At 37.2% G+C, this 18,673-nt stretch overlaps 1 protein-coding gene across 1 annotated transcript in view; it reads right to left on the bottom strand.

Annotated features, from left to right (window-relative positions):
• CAMKMT (calmodulin-lysine N-methyltransferase) overlaps positions 1 to 18,673 on the bottom strand; it is a 219,095-nt gene that overhangs the window by 5,319 nt on the left and 195,103 nt on the right. Inside the window, exons 7-9 of the mRNA XM_009880642.1 lie at positions 14,551 to 14,625; positions 7,644 to 7,707; positions 1,323 to 1,454 (exon numbers count right to left, since the gene is read on the bottom strand). Of these exons, the coding sequence (XP_009878944.1) occupies positions 1,323 to 1,454; positions 7,644 to 7,707; positions 14,551 to 14,625 (271 nt within the window). The remainder of the gene's footprint in view (positions 1 to 1,322; positions 1,455 to 7,643; positions 7,708 to 14,550; positions 14,626 to 18,673) is intronic.

The raw sequence follows: 18,673 nt of genomic DNA, 5'->3' as shown, positions 1-18,673 counted from the left end.
TTTGTTTTCTAAGCAAAATAAACTACTCTATCATTTTAGACCCATCTCTTGGATCAAGATAACAACTATTACTCCTGCATTTCCCTGCTGCAGAGCTGATTTGGATGCAGTGGATAATGAAAGAGAACTACTACCATGAAACAACATAATCAAAATCATGCCCCTTTTCAGGTGGAGGCAAATAAAAAACCCATCACATTGGGCCTTACATTTATATCATTTTATATGATTTAAAGTCAAGGTGGTAGATGAACGGTGACTGAAATTTATTTGGTTTTAGTGTGACCAATTTCAGACCTACCTGAACAATGAAATTAAGTGATTTTATGTACACGTGTCTAGATAGCTTTAATGGGAATCTTTATTAAATATAAAATTACTTACTAAAATACATATTTGTTCCTTACAACATCACACACACATTTTTTTTAGCGTAATCTGATTTCTATCCTATGGTGGTGCTAAATAGAAAAAAAATGCATTTCACTTCAATTCTGAACGTGTTTACATTTTCCAAGAGCAAGTCTTAGAAAATTGCAAGAGGTTACGTCTAAGGTCGTATGGACCTACAGCAGTGGATTTCTTTATAGTGTGAAATAAAGATCTCAGAATTGCAAGTAATAAATACAATTTTGGTAAGCACTTCTACACAGGAAAATACAAAATTCCTAAAAAGTTTTCTGTGAAGCACCTTCCTCTTCATGTCCTGTATTACGCTATACTTATAAATAATAAAAAAGGAGACTGATAACAGTAGCTTTATGTAAGCAAGCTTAGAAATCACGCTCAGATAAGTGCTTTTGACCTAAATCTTGTAGCGCCTCGATCTGACATATAACCCCACAACTGTGAAATTCTGTATGAGATTTAGCAGTTTGAAGCTGCCAACTGACCCAGCCATAAAGCAGCCAGAGATAAGGATTTTAGGTACGATATGATACAATTAGACATTCACCTCCGATTTATTTCAGTCCATTTCAGTATTTAACCTACTTAAAAGTTGCAAGCTTTTTATTAAAATGTAAATGCTAGTGTGCCACATATTTATAGGCAGCTAACAACAACAAGAAAAGACTCTCATAAATTAGATTTGTATGAATGAAAAGGGTAAACAGGAGATGCTTCTGCAAAACTCTTCTAGACGTGCAGAGATAAAGGATGGTTCTACCACACAAAATAATCAGATACAAAAATAGCTGTTCAGAAACAGCACACCTAAGGAGTACTTTAATCAAACATTTAGGTTACCTGCCAAAAGGACCATGATCTCTTCAAAATGCAATGCGGATTAAAGTGTTATCTAACACAAGCAGAAAACTAACCTTGGAGTGGAAGTTCGAAATGTGTTCATCATAATTTTCATGTCTTTGGATAGAGAAACCAGCTTTTTCAGCTAGATTGCAAAACTGGTTTAAAGTATTCCCTCGGAGTGGAGCAAATACCATTGCTTTTCCCTGGAACATTAAAAAGAGAATTTATACATTTTTAAAACTGGAAGGGAACCAGATATAACATACACCTGACTAAGCTTTTAATATACTCAAGCTGGAAAAGTCAATTGTTCTCTTGGTAAAATACTAAAATAGGGTAATATAAATAATTGTTCAAAATATGCAAGATTTCTGTGATTAAACAAATGCAAAATAGAAAATAATAAATAAATACTTTCTTTAGAAAACTGCCAACTGCCATACATCTGCTCCTTTTCATATCATAATGGTGGCTATGAATTACCAAAATAAAACAGAAAAAGCATACAAAACATACACTCAATGCAAAATCCATTTGTTAGCTTAAGACCATGCACAGACTGTAAACAATGATTTTCTTTTTTCACTCTCACACATAGAAGAGTGACTCCCACGTGCTGTCAGTGGAATTACAGCTGTGTAAAACAAGGCAAAAGGGGAGGCAAATCAGACCTGATCATTAATTTTTTCAAAGCTATTTTAAACTACCTGAGCAGTGCAACCAAATTTGACCTTAAATTGGTAAATTGCATTTAAAGCGGGACTTAATGTTCTTGCATAGTAATTCCGGATCTTTCAAGACGATCAGGCCATTTATGATGCCCAGGCAATACATTATGGTCCGTTAGCTAATTTTTTGTTCATCCTTCTGCATTTAAGAAAACAAAAATGACTGCACCTTGAACTCATAGATTTTAGACACTCTGTGCAAAGTACTAGCCCAAAACCTAACCTACTTGATATAGAGTCTCTTGATATCTTATGTGCAAAATTAATTCTAATTGGCTGAATACTGTGTTCTGTCACATGGAATGAAAACTGGTTGAAGAGCTGTAAACAAAGGTTAATATCAGCCAACAGCATATCACACTGAGGGGAGCCACAAAGTTTACTGTGAGTTCTTGTATTTAACTTCTATATTAAGGAGAGCTAAGACTAAATTGTGAGGTGCTGGAATCAACTGAAGAGACAAAAAAAAAAATTTAGGGATCTGAAGAAGTTATAAAATGCTTAGATGCTGTAGAAGAATATTTGGCTTGAGAAAATGCATTCTTGGATACCAGAGGAAAAAAGTGAGAATTTCAATTTCAATGGTGACTCTGCAAAGTTACAGTGCTGACACAGATACGTAGGGAGGAGGATAGGGAACAAATCTGTGCGTTACGGCTCATGCACATATAAGCTGAGACAACATGCAGTGAGGCAGCAATAAAAACTCCATGTCAGTATCTGTGGTACTAATGTGTACTTAAAAGATTCCAATCATTAATACCACAGCACTGTATTTATTCTCACAATGCCTCTGTGAGATAGGGAAATACTGTTATCCTCATCTTTCTCATGGGAAATTTAAGTACAAAGGAGATCTAGGGCAATATCCAAAGCAACTCACTTCTGCTCATTTGTGTAGCTATAACTTTAATTCTGTGGCTAAATATGAGGTGCAAATGGGTGTAACTCCCACCGAAGGCACTGGAATTGCTTATGTAAATGTTAGGTCTGAATATAGGCTCAGCTCAGGATGAAAAACATTAAACACAGGAAATCACAATCAATGCGAAATGTGCTGTAACTTCCCTCACATCCTTGGCATGCTTTAATGTCATCAGACAGAGGTGGGCAGCAAAGGGAGCCTTCAGCTGAGGATCCTCCTCCTCTTGCTGCCATCTCACGCTCCCCAGAACATTCTTCTGCAGAGACCCTTCCTGGCATAAGAAGGATGAGACTTCTCTGGAGTCCCTCATCTTCATGAGCAGCTTCAGAGAGGTCACTGTAACGGGAAACATGTCCCCCACCCAGGGCTTACTGACCACATGATTCACATGGGGACTTCAGGACTGGCTAAATCTCATGAACAGAGGCTGCTGGGGGCCCCAAGCCCCACACTGGCCACGGATCCTGCAGCCTCAATGAGGAACCAAGGCTCATACAGCAGCACCCCCCTTACAGATTTCCTTTTGGAGTCAGCAGTCCATGCGGTCATTCCTTCTCATGCTCCCTGTAGACTAATTACTTCAAACTTAATTTGAAAGAGAAATACAGTAAAAAAGAACGCAACATGGTATGAAATATCTCTTAAAAACAGAACAAAAATCTTGAAATGATGTCAAAAGAGGGCAATGGCCTTTTATGGAAATCACTACACAGCTATGTTTGCCTTGCTCCTTAGTTGGTGTAAAAACCCATTCCTCTTCTGAATTTAGTGTGCATCTAAAACACCTTAGGATCTTGCTCTTGCTGATAAAAAAAAATACTCGTGATTAATTTTATCACTACAATAATCTCCTTAAAACTGGAGGAGGTTTTGTGGAGGTACTGTCATCAGTTCTGGTCTATCGTAATCTGGGTTTGAAGCACTTTCTTGTCAACTGCCTGATCTCTGTGATTCTGCTCCCTGTTGTAGGGTTGCATTCACATTTTTAATTTTGAAATGTTTTTTATTTATTGGTTGCTCTACAATAACAAAATTAGACCAGTGGGCTGGATTTACACTTGATGGACTAACCTAAGGTTGTTTAACTTGAAGTTTGTAATTCAACAGTGCCTCCCAGTTTAGGATGATGTTTAAAGTTCAGAATGGCCTTCCGTCAGCTGGGAAAATACTTCCAGTAAACTTGTGAAGAAAACAGAGGAAAGTGTCTATTTCAGTTACAATATTTTGAAGTGTCACCAAAATGCTGCAATAGATAATGAGACAGATGTTCACATTTTGGACAGGACTAAGACTAAGTTTACTCATCAGTCATTCTTAAATGCAGTCTTATTTGCTGGTACGAATCACAGTTCGATAGCATCTGATTGACTTCATTGGGATTTTGAATGGATAGGCCACAGAAGAATCAAGGCCTTCATAAAAAATGTTCTTAATCAGGGAAATATGCAAACAAGAAATTGCTTATTCTAAGATTGAAATTAAAAACACACTTTAATGATAGGAAAAAACAAACCCAAATGTTAGCAAATCAAGTAGCTTGCTTATAAGAGGAATAAAATATAGCCATTCAAGATAAACGTGTTTGATGTAAAATTTGAGTGCCTAATTCTTGGAATTGGTTTACAGGTGACATTTGCCTTTGTAACAGATTCGGATAAGAAATTTCAGCCCCCAGTAAACTTGTGAGCTGCTCATTTCTGCCTGTGTGAATTTCCGGTCCTCTCTTCCTGAGCCAATACAACTGTCCACGGTGTGACTCAGATGACTGAAATGACCAGAGTCCTGTTCCCAGGAAAACAAAGAGTTACCCAAAACACATAATTCTGTGCTGTAAGGATACTAATAGCCACAAATAACATCCTTAATGAAAAAGGAAGTACTGCAGATAAATTTATTTATTTTTAAACTAACAGTAAGAATAGATTACCTGTTCTGAATTTCTCCCTCAAGACAGCTTTGTAAGGATATCCATTATTTTCTGTTTACTCAATTTTTCTTTTTGGTTTTGCTAGCTATTATTTTCCCTGAATTTTTCTACCCTACTTGTATCTTAGTTGCACATGAAAGATTTTTTACATCTAGATGTGTCTTCAATTTGAGATTGTTCCTCTATCAATTTGGCAAAGTATTACCAATAAGGAAATGTAGCTTCTAGATTTGTGACAAAATAATTCATGTAGAAAAGTGAACTTAATCAAAGTAGTTTATGCCTTAGCTTGGGCATAAACTAATGCCCATAAACTATTCTTAATTATTGCAACCGGCAAATGAGTTCACTATTAATTTATTTTTCCTTCAAAGGCCAAAGTATAGTGCCACTTAGTAAAGTTTCCTCTGATGTTATCCTTAGATTTATACAGGTTCACAAGAACACTAAAGTAATAACTATTATGTACTTGTGATCGCATTTTCTCTTGGGATCTCAAATGACTATATGCTTTTATTTGGGCCTTTCAAACCATGAAAGCATATGCTTGAAAGGATCTCTGTTCAACATGCTCCTTTTGGACAAGAGAGCTCATTTAAGTTGTCTGTACTCCCAGCTTCCACCCCGCACAATCGTTCGCTGTCCTCTTAGTTATGAATTACAATAAGTTGCAAGGCCATGCCATAACTGTATATCCATCCATACGACCATCCATAAAGTGGAGTAGGCAAATGACTTTCGTTAAAAAACACAATTCAGCCGGTGGTCCAAAACTCGGCAACAGAAATTCCTGCAAGGAGCAAGAATTTCTTAAGGTATCTTTGCTGATAAGATGTAGGAACCATGGCCTAAAATGCAGAGGAAATAAGTACAGGCTACGCTGTTAATCCGAACATGCAGAAGCAAGACAGACTAGGAATACAGGAAACAAAAAGCCATCTCCCTTTATTCCATCTACATTCACAAAGGACTGTAGTTCATCTGCTCCGAAAAACAAAGGCATGTTCTGAATTTGAATTAGCTGACTGGAGTTAGAAAGCAACAAAGTCAGTCCAGTTTTGGTTTCAAGTCAGGTTAACAATTCCTATATTGTCTATAGATGGGAACTTGAGCTATGAACATTTCTTAAAATTCAGGCTGCCTTATCATCGTTTTTTAAATAAAATTCTCTGGTTGGGCTCATCAGCCAGTAAAGATGCATGCGCACGCGTGTGTGTGCATGTACAGATGTATGTCTGTAGTCACGTTTTTGGCAACAGAGACCACCAGACCATGATTAGCTCTGAGCAGGAGGCAAAACAACTAACAGCTATTCTTCCACTCCAGCTAGAGGCTCTAGCCAGGTCACAGGTACCAGGGCACCTCTTAGAGACTTCTCTTCCTGCCACTAATACTCTTCTCCCCAACTGTCCTTTCACGGAGCCAGTACAGTGGCCTATGGGGCTACCCGAAGAACCAGGTCTCGACATTGACCTGGGCTGAAAAAAGTACTTTTTGCATTTTTTTAAACTGGCATCAGCTTTGTCTTCCAGATCGCCTCTGGTCCCCAAAATTATTGCACCCTGACAACAGATGGTACATCATGAAAATCAGAATGCATCACTCTGGGCAGGAGCTGCTTAACCTCCCCTTGCTGCCTCTGACAGAAATATCAGGGTAACCTTTTCCTCAGGGTGGCTATGTTGCTCCTGTCTTCCTGGCGGCCTTGCCCCACAGCTCATTAAAATAATTCGGTCTTAAGTAACTTGCCTTAGGTCACTCAGGAAAGTCTATGATAGAACCAAGAATAGAAACCTGATCACTCTAAGCAAAGAATGGGATTACTTACATGACTAAAACGACTCGGTTCGTTAAGCCTTTGCACGTTTGGGTCTTATATTCCTTTTATAGAGAAAATCTCTTGTACAAAAAGTACAATACAATTTCTAAATAAAGTTTGGCGAATGCATTGCTAACATGAAATACTTTTGTTTTGACATGGAAACTTTACCTTACTGGAAGATTTGTATGTTAAGCATGAAAGATAAAATTCCTGTTTCAAATTCCTACTTATAGCAATTACTTCACGTGTTTTCTCATATTCTCATTTTGATATCTTCTTTTAAAATATTTTTTTAGAGTCAAGATTTTTTGTTGGGTAGAAGTATATGCACATAACAGGGTGGTTTTTTTGCCTGTAGATCTCTCTGATTTAACAGCCTAATAGATGGAGTTTGGTAAAATATTTCCTCTAATCATGTAGAATATGTAAGCATTTTATGAAGAACTTAACTTAATTTTTCTAAGGTATAAAACATGTAAACACAGGGCTTACTCAATGGAAAAAAAGTTTTAGGCTACAATACATGCATAAGGGTTTTGTTCATTTTATATAAACAGAAATGAAAAGAAAAAATATTCTTTCATAATAAATAAAAACACAATGACAAAGGTTACAGTTGAAGGGATTACAAATGACAGAAGCCAACATAAAAACTTTCAATATCGTACTTTTACTTTAATATGAAGACATTATTATCAAAGGAAAATACTTGAGAAACGCTTTGATAAAAATAATCTCATGCTATCTTTGAAGCGGTTTCATTTATTTTACTACCCACTGTGCTCCTTATCAGAAGGCCAAGTATAAGAAGTTTCCTAGTTTATGATTAGGAAAGAATCTGATAGATTAGAAGACTCAATTGAAGTTGGACATAATAAGTATTAAAGTATTACATGACATTAATCCTGCCATTCCATTACTCTCTCAATCATTGTGCACAGACTAATTATTCTGAATCCAGTGTTCAGGAGAAAATAGAAACATACTTACACTGGGCTGGAGTAATCTCTTTATTGCATCAACAAGGCTAGCTCTGTACCGGTCCAGAAACAGGCTGACATTGAGAAGAGAACAGAATCCAGATTAAAATGGGTTTTCAATTCTAATGATACTAATGCAGATAAGTACAAGGCTAATTACATATGTTTACACAATGCTGTAAAAGAGAAACTGCGGTCTACGTTTCCATCCAGTTCAGGTACTTTTAAATTTTAAAAAATGCATAAAACCAAATATAAACTAAACCAAAGCTAAAATATTACCATCAAACAGATCTTTATACAGCTGAAATTCACAGATCGCATATGCTAGCTATTAAAATACTACCACATCAGAAATTAGGATCAATATACAAAGTTAACATTTTACATGTCTTTTTATACAAGGAGGGGGGCAGTATTTTAGAGTATTTTCCATTGTATTTCAGTTTCAGTTAAGGGTATTTTTCTCCCTTTTACCTTCACAGTTGTGGCATTAATTCATTATTATCTATTCCACATGTTTTTTTTTTCTATTTATATATCTATCTCTATCTATCCCTATAAAGATTTACGAGCCCCCACCTCCCCTCTCCCTCAAACACTGTTCAAACACAATGACCCAGATCGTACAGAGTTGTCTCTCTCAAGAGTGAAATCCTTCATCTCCAGCATGGGTCCCGCAAGGATAGCAGCAGAGTCAATTTTCCCATGCAATGTTGCCAACATGCTCAGCCCTCTTTTGGCGTGATTACCTCATGATTTGAGGGGATAATTCATTCTTCATGCCCCTCAGTACCTTAATGTATATACTAATAGTGGCAGCCAGGGTGCCAATCACTCTTGACTAGATATTTGTGGACATGTAGTTACTGTGGATGAGAGTGCATTTGCAATGGTTAGTGAACAACCATCGGATAGCAACTGATGCCTTTCAGTCCTTACTACCACGGGCTGCATTTATATTGGTGATTCAGGTAGGAAACTCTATCAAGCAGGCCACAAATAATGTGATTCTTTCTTCATTATTTTTCATGCTTTCTCTGTAATAAAACTGCTTCCCAGCCTGTGTCAAGCTCACATTCCACACTACATGGCATTTTGTCCACTCTTGATGATTCTTCTCTATACTTGCCTTTCCTTTATTATCAAACATTTCTTTCTGAAGAGATGTGGGTAATTTTTTCTCAGGTTTGAAATTTCTGAAATAATATAAAGAATATATGAAACACTGAAGGGAAAAAAAAGATCTGCCAACCACATGTCAGCCATCAAGAACAGAATATGTGTGGATATTTAGGTAAGGACACTCCACAGCTACCAAGGAGAACACAGCTTTACGTATCATAGGGTCAAGCAGCTGTGTAAGAGCTGTGAATTTTTGCTACTCGGGGTGGGGTGGGGTGGGGGGGAAGCCTACCAGAAAACTTGTCAGTGACCAAATTTCATCAGTAAAAATTGGCAGAAGCTCACACTGTTGAGAAAATATGGTAGACTGGGCATCCATACATTTCTTAAAGAACATTTCATATAGAAATCTGACCTTTTGAATTTCTTCTTAAGATACTGAAGTGCTAGCTAACAACTTCTCTGATAGTCTGCCCACAAGAAAATTTAAACTTTAGCAATTGGTGTGATGGCTGCCTCTCAGCCTTGATTAGTCTTACTGGAAGAACCTTACTGAAAAAAATGCTTGTTTAAATTTAATTCATTCAAACAGCAGCTGATATCTCTAATGTCTCCTGGGAGTTTTAATCACATTCACCTCAGGTAGATCCCTATGCAGATAGATACCATAAGACACTACTTCACTGGGAACTTAGCCACCTGCAGAAGAGGTGGAATACAGTGCATGAGTCCTCTCCCAAAAGAACCACTAAAAATAATTCATTTTCTTCAACATGAAACATTGCAAGCATGCACACATTTAAGACTTGCTGAGATCCTGTGTAGAGAAAAGTACATTCCAAATGAAAAATGCACTTATATATTTTTATTTTTGAAAGCAGTGTAGTGGAAACACAATTTTGAGGCAGCTTACCGGTGCTAAAATTCTTTTTTCATGAACCTGCATAGCATTCTCTCTTTTTTACAGTGAGATAGGGGCACAATTGCTGCTACCAATCTTGTTCCTTTACAATGAGAGAACCACAGGCCTTTGTTCATCAGAAACTGAGTGTCTGAGAACTTAAAACGTTAACATGACCTGCCAAGAGACTAAACAACTTCAATAATACCTTTTCTGTCCAACTCCCACTTGATATTTTGGTGATATGGGAGGTAAAATCTTAGCCCCCTTAGCGTAGGAAACCCAGATAACCTGGGACAGTTGCCCTGTCTCTGCTCCCCAGTCATCCCTGCCCTCCCAAAGGCCTGTCTCTGTGAACAGGACCTACGTCAATTGAAAATAGTCTCCAGTATTGCCGTCTCCAGTCTATTGCTCTGTGAGCCACATACTCTGACCAGAGAGAGTAGAGAAGCCTGGAAGCAATGCTAGTGCAATGCAGTGACTCCAGGGAACATCTCTATCCTCCCTCTGAGTCGGAGGACGCCTTGAATGGGGAAAATCCCGAAGAAGTTGTTAGATAATCTGTGCTGCAGACAGGGCCAGCACAGGATTTGGCCCATGCAAGGAGATTTAGTCACACAATTTCTCTTACCAGTAGAATTTGTATGACTAAACATTACCGCAGCATACTGAAAATGTACCAGAGAGAATCCTTTAAAGCTCACAACAGCTCAGTAAAATTCAATAATGTATTGTTCTAAACCATTCTTACTCAGTTCTCATATCTCAATTCAAATTTGGCTTGGTTTGCCATTACTTTAGTGGTAATGTCTCATGTTTATGTAGTAAGGATGCTGTGAAAGCAGCAGCTTAGGACAGGAATAGCAAGGGTTTCTCGGGTCAGCAAGGAAGTTTCAGATCACAGCACTGAAGAGGCAAAACCACAGGTTATGATTCGGCCTTTGTTTAGGCAGTGCTCTTAACCTGTGAAATCTGGATGAACAGGCAGGCAATCTTACCACCTCTCTTTTCTTGTATTTTTTTTTTTTTTTAATTTTAAATTACCATTAAAACCAAAATGGAAGCTTATACCAAAACTGCAGAGAAGTGACAGTAAGCTATAAGGAAGCAAATTAAAAAAACAAGTAGATTCTCAGTTTGCTTCATGCTGATATCCTTTTAAGTTGTGCCTCGCAACAAGGGGCATATATTTACATTTTATATGCTATGATGTGAAAGTATTTTTCTTTTTGCATACTTTGCAATTGGTAAAAGAGCTTAATTTATATGTGTACTTCAGACATGATTATATTCATGTACAGTGCCTAGTGTATAGAGCCATTTATCTTTTTGTTCACCTTCAACTACATGGCTGACATAAAGAATACTTTCAGTTCAGTTCTATGTTTCTGGTGAATCCACAACTCCCCATGACTTCAGCAAAAATCTCAGCCGTGAAAGTAATATGGGATAGCTGCCCCCTCCCCCCCTCCTCCCCTGGCTCATATAATAAGGCAAAGTAAGTAAAGTGGGATATTATGCATTTCCAAAGTGATATGGGGATCTAGAACTTATACTGTCTCTGCATTAAAATTATTTGTGAAAACTGGTTTCACAAGAATGGGAAAGACAAAGATTCTTCTGTTGGCTCAGTCCTACTGGCCTTGACTCTCTCCTTCGACTAAAAATCTCAGCAACCTTTTTGTCAATAAAGAAAAAGATACACGCTTCCTTTTAAATAATCAGAGATCTGAGGCTCTCAAGAGCTTTGGAAGAGTCTTGGTTTTGGCCTGTCCATACAGGCCTGTTATTTCTCCTCCTCTATTCATACTCACAAATCCAGCACCTGTATGAATTTATATCCACAAGGGTAGGTCAAATGAAAGTCTAAAATTCTGGCAGCCCTCACCTGGCCTGAAAATTCCCTCTCAAAAATATGAGGTGGGTGGATAGGCTTTAAAAATTCCATTATTTCAGTAGTTTCTCCAGTGTACCTTTGTCCCACGTGTGGCCTCACCAAGATTTTTTTTTTCCTTATTTTTACCTCATAGTTGACATTTTACAAGTTATTTTGCTGAACCATGAAATTATTTTTATTGTCAAAATCCTGAATGGTTAAATAATGACTAGCTTTCACAGTTTGCCTCTTATTTATTTTATAATCTAGTTGAACTACTAAATTTAGCTGTTAACTAATAGACTGTCTGTTCTGGGAAATAACTTATTTTCCACCTCTGCACACAAGGTTTATGAAAGTCTAACTGTAAATATATGAATATAAACATATCGCTGCTTGTTGTAATCATGTACATTTTTACTTGAACCTCCATGTGGATTTGGAATATGTTTATGAATAGAGCTTGTTTTCATGTAAATGGGATCAAGCAGTACCACTGGTTAGCTATTCAGAGAATCAGACAATATCACCCTTGCTGGAAATACTTCAATAAAATTTTATCCATGTACCTAATATTTGAACTCAGATTTTTTGCTTTCTAGTTCTCTGTTCTAATCCCAGATTTTATTGACTGACAATGAGCTATATGATGGTGTTAAACTAAATGCAATCTATTCTATCTCTTTTTATCACTGCATACTTCAGGTTTCAGCCGAGGAGCTATAAGAAAAGAGATTTTTTTTTTTTTCCTCTTCAATGGCAGCCCCAAAAATTCATACTGAGAGCAAAAATCCTGCCAACAGTTCTCAAGTCAATTCTATATCTCGGAAGAGGAATACATGAAAATGAAAAGAAGATTCAAATTTGATAAAACATGGAACATTTTTTTCCCCAGCCTTTTCATGTACCAGAAAACCTAGTGTCCATAACTAAAAGAATGATTTCTAAAAGAAACAAAGAATAAAAGGATTTTCATGCTTATTAAACTATATATATGGGCACTTGCAATAAGAAAATAGAGACAATTTGTGAATAAAAACAGGTACTTTAAACTAACCTGCACATTTCTATTTATTTTTTAGAAATCTATAAATATTTATACACTTACCTGCATCTTAAGTGCTTCAAAATAAATGTACAAAATGCAGGGATTTCAAATGCATTATGTATTTACCTGTCATGTTTGATTCTTTGTTTCCTAAAGAAACTACACTATTTCCAAACAGACTGGGAAGAGTATTAGGCAAGAATATTACCAAAAAAACCAACTTAAGTCTTGCTCCACTCTGCTGTACTCCCAGCACAAATAGGATGACATGGTGTGAGTATCAAGAATACAAGAGATGGCACAGCCAGGTTGTTTTGATATTTGTGTGAAGAACAAATTTAACTCTAAATCTCTTGGCAAGACCTTGCTTCACCCACATAATCTGGAGAACATCCATATGTGAGCCTTGTCTAAGCCTCCGAGAAGACTGCTGCCCTCCCGCTCATGTCCGCCAGCACTCTGATCTGACTTTCATACTTAATCTGATCTAATCCTGTCCAGCATTAACTTCATCTGTGCAATGAAACCTGGAGTATCCATTCTAATATTTGGTGAGGAAGGCATTTACTAAATTACTTGCTGAAATCATATGGTGTTGTTTAGCTCCTTATTTTAATCAGATGATGCATCTCTGAGGCACATTATCAGCGATTAGTTAGAAACCCTTCTCTGTCCTTTTTGGGAACAAAGAACTTTTCTGAAATTAAATGCTAAGAGAAATGAAGCACTGTTGCATTCTGTCAACAAATAGGCATTAGGAAAAGGAAAAAAGATGACTAAACACACTTTCTCCAGCACTACACAAAACCAGTAACTTTTCTGAAATAAGAAGAGTTTGCTTAAATAACAAAATATCAAAGGAAAAAAAAAAAGAAAAAAAAGCTTTAGAGGAATATTTTATCTGAAGCCACTTATAAAGAAGATTGTTTAAAAAGACAATAGACAGCTTCGTACTTTCCTTTGCCTTTTTCCTTTAACTAGTTCTGAGTAAGGTACAGAAATCTGCTGAACTGAACTGTCCTAGAAAGTCCCTGTTTTCAGAATCTGGTCTCTCACAATAGTTATGTGCAACGAAACATAAATAACAATTTCTGTTTTGGACATTTAAAGGGTCAAGAGCAAATATTAATGGAGTAAAGACAGGTTCATTTAAAAATGTCTACTCTCCTAAATGAAATTTGCACATCTCTTTTTACATTGTCTCCATTTATATAACAGAAATTATTCATAATGTACCATTTTTAAAGTTAGCATGCAGCAAATATAGCACAGCACAATTCTGCAAATCCAGTATCAGAAAAGGGTTTTGTCAATAATCAAATCTATTTGCATAAATTATTAAACAATATACATGTATCTACATTTTCATAAATTAAGTGCTATGCTCTCATTTTTTTTCCCAAGAATTCTCTTACAATTAACACATGCCTGTGTAAATAATATGAAGCCTATGTCTACAAATATTGCTGTCAAATTGATTTAAGAAACAGAATGTGATGGGTGGGGGGGAAAGGTTTTGAAAATCTTTTTTTCCTCAGAAAGATTTTCCAGGGAGCAAAAAATATATCCCTTTATATCAATAGTCAGATCTTTCCTAAGAAGTAAGCTAATTGAGCTGTTTGTGTTGATAAACTCCCTTTTCTCCAGACTGTTCCTCACTGAGCCATAATTATTTGCAATTTGCCTAAGTCGTCCATTTACTGATACGTCAAGCATGAAACAGAGGCAATTCCAGAAAATGGAAATGCTTCTCAAAATCAATCTTTGGGAAATAATGTGGTAGAAGTTACTGTGTGATAGAAGACTACCTTATAACTGTCACATGGAGATGAATATTAATTTGTTGAGGTTAAGGTGGCTTTGTGCTTCATTTGTTGACTTTGCTTAGCCATCAGCAAGCAGCACAGTACAATTACTCCAGCAAAGCTATTTTTCTAACATGAGTTTTATGATTTTTATGTACTTACCAGTCAGCACACATAACAATGTCAAAATGTCCTTCCAGTTGAGAGACATCTGTCTCATTATCCCATCGTAAAATGCTAGAGGAAAAAAAGATTTAAAAAAAGAAAAGAAAAGAAAAAAGGACGCACATTTTTCATCTTGAGATTTTTAAAGTATTAATATTATTCATATGTGACACAGAAGTGTTTTAAAAACTATACACTCATTACGTTCAAAGATGCATGTAAAAATATATTATTCTGTACATTTTTAAGGTTTTAAATCTCAAAGTTAAAGAGCTATTTTTTATTATAACAGAAAGTCAATCCACACAGGCTCTGATGAGTGGATCACCAGCAAATACGCACTTCTGAATTAGTGGCACATGTATGGCTTCAGATTTTTACCCCTTAACCCCTCTGTGTTAGGAAGTGAAGTCAAAGTACCGACGATCTGAGTGAAACACAAATTTGCAGAATAGATGTGAATTCATGGATCTCCCTTACATCTGGCAGGCAAGTCAGTTGTGTTTCTCATTGATGAAGTGAGCATTCACTTGGGCTGGAGGGAGGAGGGACGGGGTGAAAGAATGCCAAGCTTAACTTCAATGCCAGCTATGTTGCCTCAGGCAAGCTTAAAAAATACAGCAGTGCTGACTCTGTCAACACCTATTCTCTCATAGGTGGTAAGTTATTTAATTCTAAGGTACCCAACAGTAGGCAAAAAGGCACATATGTGCGAAGTTCTTTGTTTATAAATGCTGCCCATTTATGTAGCTGCCACGAAGAATTTCAGTACTTTACTCCCATTTAAAAACAGCAGCTAGTACTGGAATTTACTGCATACTTAAAATACCATTGCCCCGAAAATTTGAAGATGCATTTCTATTTCTAGTCTATTTTTTAAAAAAAGAATCTATCCTTCTTTTTCATTTCCTGGTTATTTATAATAGAAAGTAGATAAATATTTATGGGAAAAGCACTTGTGGGGGGAAGGGTCTAATCTGATCTTGTCAGGTTGTGCATGCTTATCTCAGTTTTGTATGAGTCTTGACCAAATAGACCCTTTAGTCTTCCCGCAGCTATAATCTACTTCTGGTTAAAAGCCATCTCCATTCACATCCTACTTCCAATATTTAACTGAGGATCAGTTATAATGCGTTCATTCAGAAATGTTCCCTAAGTATACAAGAAAAAAGGAAATTTTATACATCGACTATACAATATGCAAAAAAGGCTCGTAAACACAGAGACAGATAGATATACAGCCACAAAGAAATAAGATACCACTATATGCATATGCATGTGCACAGACACAAAATTTGAGAGAGAACGCTTTTTAAACATGGAAATTATGAAAGGAGAGGCCCACTTGGTTGGGAAAGCTTTGATTATGTGGGGCTCAGTGTAACCGAACAGAGCAGGACTCATTAGCCCATTTGCCCTCCTGGAATTTACTGTGACAATCCAAAGAGAGAAAAGAGTAGATTAATTTAATTTTTCCCCCTCAAATTGAAAGTATTCCAGATTTTAGAAGCCTAGGTAGCTTTGCACACTGGCACGCAGCAGGCATCCAGTAGTGGAAAGTGACAAAGGAGAGTTCTCACTCTCAGCTGCTGGCTGCCTGCTGGCTACCAGCGGCTTTTTCAACCCTGTTTCCGTGGAAACTTAGGTTAGAATAGTGAAAATTAGGTAAAGGTAAGTTTTGTGGGTTTAAAGCACGCACTCTAATACTTTAAGAATCCTGAAGCAGAACTGGAAATTGGTAGATGAACTGTGAGCCTTAAAAGGCCACCTTTGGTTCTCATTGCTACAGAAACAGAGATCTGATCAGTACCACTATAGGGATTTGAATTATGATTTTTTTAACCCATATATTTACTATACTTCACACATGCAGTTCGGAAGGCAGCACAGGTGCCTCCTCCTGAAAAAAAAACAAACCTCTCTCATGTTACTGTCAAGGTTCCCACTGAGCATCCAAAATACAGCATTTTCTGTGACACCTATTGTAGGCTCAAAGGAGTTTGTGCGAGTAGGTAAAAGCTCGGAAACCATAACTCTGACTAAAATACAGAATTGATGAGTTGCCAGGAACTTGAGCAGTGGTGCAATGTGACTGGCACGTGTGGTGTTGGGAGGACACGTGTGTGCTACGGTCCCCACATCCAGCCATAAGCCTGTCATCCTCCATTTTCCTGATCTGTCGCCAGGGCTGCTCTTGGTCTCCAGCTCCAGTACAGTTGCATTCCTGAAGACATGACAATTATGCAAAGGCCAATGATAAATTTACACACAAGATTTTCAAAATCAACTTTGCCATAGATTTTCAGAAGGTACAGGAAAATCTTTAGTCCCCCGGGGAAACGACCATGTAAATTAAGGATAATTTCTGTAAAATAAATGCCAAGAGGACTCATTCTGATCTCACTCAGGGTGTACGCACGTTGGTGGGAGACACAACTACAAGCTGTATATAGTTATCCATGTTATCTTTGGACAAGTGCAAGTAGGACTAGCAAGTGAAGCACAGCGAGGGTACGTGAAGCTCAATACCAGCTGCAACCTCCAAAACTGTTCAGGTAGCTAACTCCGGGCTACCATATCTACACTGTTCCCCATTTAATGCTGCCATGAATTTGCATGAGCCGCAATCAAACACCTGCACCTGCACCTGGAAAGCAGACATGCCCCCACATATCATGGAATCAGAAACAATTCTGCTCAGAGTCAGCGTTATTACATCATTAACACTGATGTCAGAATCAGCTTTATTCTGAATCAGAATTGAATTCTAGTGCTAATGAAAGCAGTGAATCAGGGCCAGGACATATACAAATACCCTCGACTAGCCATACGCATTTTTGTAACCCAAACACTGACATTGCAAAACAGTTCTGAGAAAGGTAAAGATGTGTGTATGTGTACCTAAATGCATGTATCTATATGTAGTAAGGGGGCGAGGAACGAGATTTTTTCAGGGATTATTGAAGATGCGACTCTTGGCCCTAGTGGTCAGACCTGAAAGAAAGACCGAAGGCACTATGAAGTACGGGCTGATTGCATTTCCATTTGAAGAAAAGCACTGCTAGGAAACTCAGAAAAGTGTTAGCAACAGAAATCTGAAAATCTCAGTCGTTATGAAGTTTCCTTTAAAAAAAAATAGACATAAGTGTAAAAATACCATACCACAAGCAGTCTTTTAAATCACCAGCATCATGTTGAGTGCCAACATGAAAAAAAATGTAAGCCTTGTTAATACTTTCCTCGTGTTCCCTTTCCAGTGATGCTAAATTAATGGACATAAACCACATTTTCTAAATCTACTTCACTTGCAGCAAAATAAGAAGTTTTAAAGCTATAACATTATGTCTTTCTTTTGAGGGAAGACACTACAGTACTAAGAACAGAAATTATTTTGCAAATGTGAAAAATGTGCTTTACTCTCCATTTCTGTCCAAGCCACATCTTCAATGTTTTTTTTGTAAAAGCCCACTCTTGACGTTATTTTGTCCTGGCTTATTTAACTCATGCAGGCTTAGCTTCTTGCAATTAAAAATAGGCAACTCAGTTTCAGCAGAAAAGGCTCTGAAACCCAATGGAAAGAAAATGGTTTGGGAGCTTTTTTTGGCTACGAGAACATTAAAAAATGAAATAGGATGCGAGGGAAAAACACTACTGCACTGTTCAGGTCAAACTGATGGTGGCTGAAACTTGGTACCCGCTAATGGCTGCTTTATGGCCTGTATCAAATGAATTTGACCAGTTTTCAGAGGAAAAGTACCCACATCACAAGCCTATTACTATAATTAGCAATCTTGATGGCAGTCCTAGCAAAAAGGACAAGGACTGAATGAGCTACAGAGAATGAACTATCCTCTCACATGCAGAGGTGGCTTTTCCAGGTCAGGGATAAAGCATGCTATCGAAATAGTCTGAGAAAATATGTACTGATGCTTCAGTTTCCTAGGCTGTCAACCTTATACCATTCTAAAGCAACAAATTCATTAAACAAAACTCCAAACAACACACAACACAATCAAAACATTTATTTTTTTCCCCCTCTGATTTATCTTTTAAGTTGACAAGCAAGCCAGAAAATGTGATTAGGTCAAGACAAAAAGAATTGTAATGATAATACAACAAA

Source organism: Charadrius vociferus, unplaced genomic scaffold (genome assembly GCF_000708025.1).
Source record: "Charadrius vociferus isolate BGI_N301 unplaced genomic scaffold, ASM70802v2 scaffold192, whole genome shotgun sequence".
In the NCBI taxonomy this organism is placed as follows: domain Eukaryota; kingdom Metazoa; phylum Chordata; class Aves; order Charadriiformes; family Charadriidae; genus Charadrius; species Charadrius vociferus.
This window is presented reverse-complemented; position numbering and strand designations above follow the sequence as displayed.